The sequence below is a fragment of the Takifugu rubripes genome, chromosome 3, assembly GCF_901000725.2.
Source record: "Takifugu rubripes chromosome 3, fTakRub1.2, whole genome shotgun sequence".
Taxonomy (NCBI): domain Eukaryota; kingdom Metazoa; phylum Chordata; class Actinopteri; order Tetraodontiformes; family Tetraodontidae; genus Takifugu; species Takifugu rubripes.
This window is the reverse complement of record NC_042287.1, coordinates 1,373,289-1,378,486: the sequence shown is the minus strand read 5'-3', so window position 1 is coordinate 1,378,486 and position 5,198 is coordinate 1,373,289. Positions and strand designations below refer to the sequence as shown.

Below are 5,198 nucleotides of genomic sequence, written 5' to 3'. Positions count from 1 at the left end.
CTCCTTATCCTCATATCCTATCCTATTACTGCTCCTCCTCCCACCGCTCTTCCTCATATTACTCCTCCTCCCGCTACTCCTCCCACACCATGAAGCCTGTCGTCAGACTGTCACCTTTTTCATCAATAATCAGTAAACTGATGGGACGTCTCCCTTTGATCATCGGGAGATCACCAGGAGATCATGAGGAGATCACCAGGAGATCATTTTGTCAGTGTAATTGCAGATAACTGGTGATGGCTGTATCTGAGGGTGTGATGTCACAGCCGTACCAGGATGGATCTGTGTGTCTGGAGATGATTGGTCTGTCTCAGCACCTCCTGTTTAGTTGCTGGGTGTGTTTGATTGATCCAGTAAGACAAACATCACACAGCCATGGTGGGTCCAGACCGCCATAAACCCTGAGGTGTGTCCTCCTCTGTGCGCTACAAGGTCTGCTCATCTGTGCGCACAGAAGAGACGTTTCACAAGAATAAAGGAACTTACCGCCACCTGTTGACCCCTACGTTGGAGGAACCTGCAAACCACGGGTCCAGGAAGTAAACACAGCGCACTGTGCCCGCTCCTCGGACCGCCTCCCGGAGCGCAGGGTTGTCATGGAGGCGCAGGCCTTTCCGAAACCAGTGGATGGAATTTGGGGCCATTTTATTCTGAAAAGAGAGAAAAAATGTGCCGATTAGGGAGAGGAGGTGCCAACACCGGAAGAGGAACATCATCATCCTATAAGTTCCTGGGGAGACTCTAACAGTGTGTGGGTCAGACCTGGAGGAGTCAAACTTGAGAGCATTGACATTCCGGCAGAATAAGGAGAACCCATAATTCCTAATTCGGACCAGGACACCCCAGGAAACAGATGGTTCAAACCAAGCAGTCAAGGCAATAGCTCAGCCTCCACAACATCAGACACCTTCACTGTGGTCAACACTGGGACGATCTTCCTGCCTCTCCACAAGGGATGGAGCTTGGTCTGTTCCTCAACCCCCCCTCTCTTTTCCTCCTCTACACTCCCTATCCTCTTTCCCTCTCTCTCCCCTCCTCAACACTCCCTCTCCTCCTCTCCCCCGTCTCTCTTTTCCTCTCCTCAACCCCTCTCTAACCCTTTCCCTATCCTCTCCTCTCTACCACGCCTCTCTCCTCCTCCTCCTCTCCTCAACCCCCTCTCTTCACGAGCCTCCCCTTTTCTTCATCTCTCTCTCACCCCCTCCCTCTCTTTTTCCACGAGCCTCCTCTTCTCTCCATCTCTTGCCCCCGTCCTCTCTCTCCCCTCCTCAACACCCCCTTTCCCTCTCCTTTCTCTCCCCTCCTCCTCTCCTCAACACCCCCTCTCTCTCCACGAGCCTCACCTTCTCTCAATCTCTCTCCATCTCTTTCCCTCTTTTCTCCCCTCACCCCCTCTCTCTCCGTCTCTCTTGTTCCATTTCCTCTACCTCTCACCTCAACCCCTCTCTCGCCCCCTCTCCTCTCTCTCTCCCCTCCTCAACACCCCCCCTCTCCACAAGCCTCCCATTCTCTCCATCTCTCAATCTCTCTTTTCTCCTCACCCCTCTCTCCACAAGTCTCCCCTCTCTCCATCTCTCTCCCTCTTTTTTCCCCTCACCCCCTCTCTCTCCACAAGTCTCCCCTCTCTCCATCTCTCTCCCTCTTTTCTCCCCTCACCCCCTCTCTCTCCACAAGTCTCCCCTCTCTCCATCTCTCTCCCTCTTTTCTCCCCTCACCCCCTCTCTCTCCACAAGTCTCCCCTCTCTCTGTCTCTCTCCCTCTTTTGTCCCCTCACCCCCCTCTCTCTCCACAAGTCTCCTCTCTCTCTCTCTTGTTCCATTTCCTCTACCCCTCACCTCAACCCCTCTCTCTCACCCTTTCCCTCTTCTCCTCTCTCCCTTTACCCCTGTCTCTCTCCATCTCTCTTGCCTCACTCGCTATGACGCTAGCAGACGCTACACTCTCTCCTTAACATTTACATCGGCTGGTGAAACAGTCAGTAAGGGTCAGATCTAATGGGATCTAATAAAGATCTAATAAACGCTCTTTATGACAACCGTGATGGGGTCGAAGCAGCTCTGAGCCTCCGTCAGACCGTTATTACACATCACAGTCCAAAATAACACATCACGGTTAACAGTGATGGTTTTTTCGGAAGTGAGACATCCACAACAGTATGAAGGAGTGCAGCAGCCGGCGCCGATGACCGGGCAGGAGAAAACGCCCACGATGCTGCCAAAAGCATCCAAAAAAGCTCAACGGAGTCCACATGCTTGTCTTTTCACCTCAAACACGGAGAAGTCTTCTCACGTCCAACCAGATCCCTCCTGGACTGGCTGATCCAGGGTGGATCACATCCCACAGACAGGACTGAGGAATTATTAGTGAACAATTAGTGGTGTAGCAGGTGTGTACCGAACAGAAACCACGTCCCAGTCCACCTAGTAGGGTATCAGAACCTTAACTTGGGTGACATTTTCTTTATTGTCCCTGAGTTTTGGAAGCTGTTATTATGATATTGTCATTTTCTGTCTGTGATGTGGACATGAGGTCTAACAGGGACACTTCCTGACTTATCTGAGCCCCTGGAAAGACTAGTTTGGTAGATGAAGAAGAGCGGTGATCCACTGGAACCGTCGGTTAAAAACGGAACCTGACATGAGTGGGATGAATGTGTTCTTGTAAAGATGAATGAATGTGTTCTTGTCCATTAAAAAGCCACCGGGCTCCTCCTGTCTGAGCCGCACTGACAACAGACCCTCTCAGGTTCTCAAAATGAGGTCACAGCGTCTTGTCCTAAAAAGTGTCCAACCGCAGCAGTATCGTCATTAAACTAGCCAGGACGTTGACCACGGGCCACTAACGTCCTAAACCTGGTCCAAAAGGTTCCTACATTTAATGACACCAAGCCAAAGTTTGTGGCTGGCCGACAACAAATCTGGATCCGAAACGGGGTCAGCAGAGCAGCTTATGTAAGCGGCGGCGCTGTTCGGATCACTTCGCGCAGTTCCCCACAGAAATATGCCAGAAGAATGGCCCTACCTGTCGCTGGCGCCCCGGGGGTTGTGCTTATGTCAGGCCCAGACACAGAAGCATTTCTCGGCTGTGTTGCTGAGTTCCGTCGGTGCTTCTAGCAGCTCGGTGGCCTGTTGTTAGTCTGAGCCGCACTTCCCTCCGCGCACCTACCTGTCCACTGCCGCTGCGCTACTTGTTTCATAACGCTTTCCCGCATCGCGCATGCGCCAAACACTCACGCTGCCATTTGGGTGCGTTGACGTGTTATCGTAAAAAAAGTCCCCCTTACGCATCACATTGAAATAATTTAGCAAAAAAGTAAATTTATTTGATTAAAACGAGTGTATACAAATACTGAACACCGGGGATGTGTTCACGAATTTCTGGGATTAAGACGTGGAAAATCCAAAATCAGTTTTATGCTGTCACTTGTTATTGGTGATTTTTCTACAACAACAACAACAACAACAACAGTGTCGAAGGGAATCTTAGTGAAGGTGTTTCGGTGTTTTTCTATAGAAACGTTCCCCAGTCTGTGGGGTGTGTCTAAATTCCAATAACCATAAATGCAGCACGAACCTGGCCCCACATGAACGTTGACGTGCTCGTGATTCTGCGTTCCTATTGGTCGGTCAAGCATCCAGAGCGGGTCACGTTTAACAGGCGTGGGAATGCGGAAGTGCTCCCATTTCTTTGAGAAACGTTCTGCATCGTCGGCTGATCGATCAGCCAGGTCTGATCGATCCTTAAATGAATTAGTGTAAATGAATTAGTGAAGGAACGCTCCTTATCTGGAGCTCAGAAGAAAAAGGTTGAATGCTCTTTGTCTCACAATCTCCGAAGAGATAACACCAAAACAAATATTTTTATGCTGGCTGGAAATGTTTCACCCAGCAAATGTTACATCATTAAAGAAATAAATGCTGTTTGATCAGGGGGGCTGAATATAAACAGTGTGAACCTAAAATAATTGAAGCAGTTGGGGATTCTTACGAAACATGAAAAGCTGAACGATTAAATATTTGAACATATTGACAGTTAGATAACTGCAATGTTTTGTGTTGCCACAGCTGCTGCGTTTTTATTTCCCCATGAATTCTATCAGAAGAAATATAACAACGATGCCAGCCTTATGGTGATGTGATGCTGTTTGAGTCATCACAACACATTTAAAAATGATTCTTCCTTAGCATCTGGAAACTCAAGGTTAGCGTTTAACAATAATAATAATAAATAGGCGATGCACACTGTCACAGTCGAGGGCACCGCACTTTGATTCCTCCACTCTTATTTCAAGAACTCAACTTATCCAAACTCTCAGATGTAGAATGTCTCTCTCTCTCTCTCTCTCTCTCACACACACACACACACACCTCTGGCCTCCTTCGCCCCTCCTCTGGTTATCAGTGGACAGGGATGTTTATTCTGTTCTCTACTCCTCTTCCAGCCAAAGTCTTGTCTGCTACAGATGATACAGTCTTCCTGGCTCTGCTCTCAGGACCCCCGGGACCTTGGCTCAGTCTTCACACTCTCTAACCTGTCTGCTGCACTCGTCCCCTTCATGGAGACTCTTCATGCCCTCCTCGAGTCTCTGACCAAAGCCACGCCCCTCACCTACGTACATGAGGGAGATTCTCAAACACCTCTACCTGGCTTCTGAACCTATGGCGGTCATGTATTGGAACAGCAACAACCTTACCAACTTCCTTTTTCATTCTCCAGTAAGTTGAAGCCTGTTATTATCATAATAAATATAGCTAACAAACTAACTCGTAGCTAGAAAGTTAGCGGCATGGAGGTTACATTTGATAGTAGGCACTTCTTTAGCAACAACTAACTAATATTAATATCAACACCACATTTTAGTAGAAGCAATGTCCAGTGAATTTATATTCTTTGTATTGCCAGAATTCCAAAGAAGGAAGTTTTCAAGAACCTGTTGCTCTACTGACTGTCAATCAGAGGGTGACCAGACAATAACGCTCTCGGACCCCTTGGTCCTGGTCACCTGCCAGACCGTTCCATGTTGAGTTGAGCTGTGTGTGTGTGTGTGTGTGTGTGTGTGTGTGTGTGTGCCTTTTAACATTCTGGATGATGTCAGTTGTTTCATCAGAACACATTAGACGACTGAGACTGTGCTTTGCTACTTTCTGTGGAGGTCTGAGCTAATTTCAGTGAGTGGATGTTCTCATGGATGAGCAGCT

General features: G+C 48.5%; 1 protein-coding gene across 2 annotated transcripts in view; it reads right to left on the bottom strand.

The window, feature by feature from the left end:
• LOC101079934 (cryptochrome-1-like) overlaps positions 1–3,190 on the bottom strand; it is a 20,340-nt gene extending 17,150 nt beyond the window's left edge. The window contains exons 1-3 of one of the 2 annotated variants that reach the window (XM_029834394.1): positions 3,022–3,190; positions 2,265–2,349; positions 487–650 (exon numbers count right to left, since the gene is read on the bottom strand). In XM_029834394.1, the coding sequence (XP_029690254.1) occupies positions 487–644 (158 nt within the window). In that variant the 5' untranslated portion in view covers positions 645–650; positions 2,265–2,349; positions 3,022–3,190. The remainder of the gene's footprint in view (positions 1–486; positions 651–2,264; positions 2,350–3,021) is intronic. The other variant, XM_011618748.2, reaches the window with a different exon arrangement.
• Between the last annotated feature and the right edge of the window lie 2,008 nt (positions 3,191–5,198).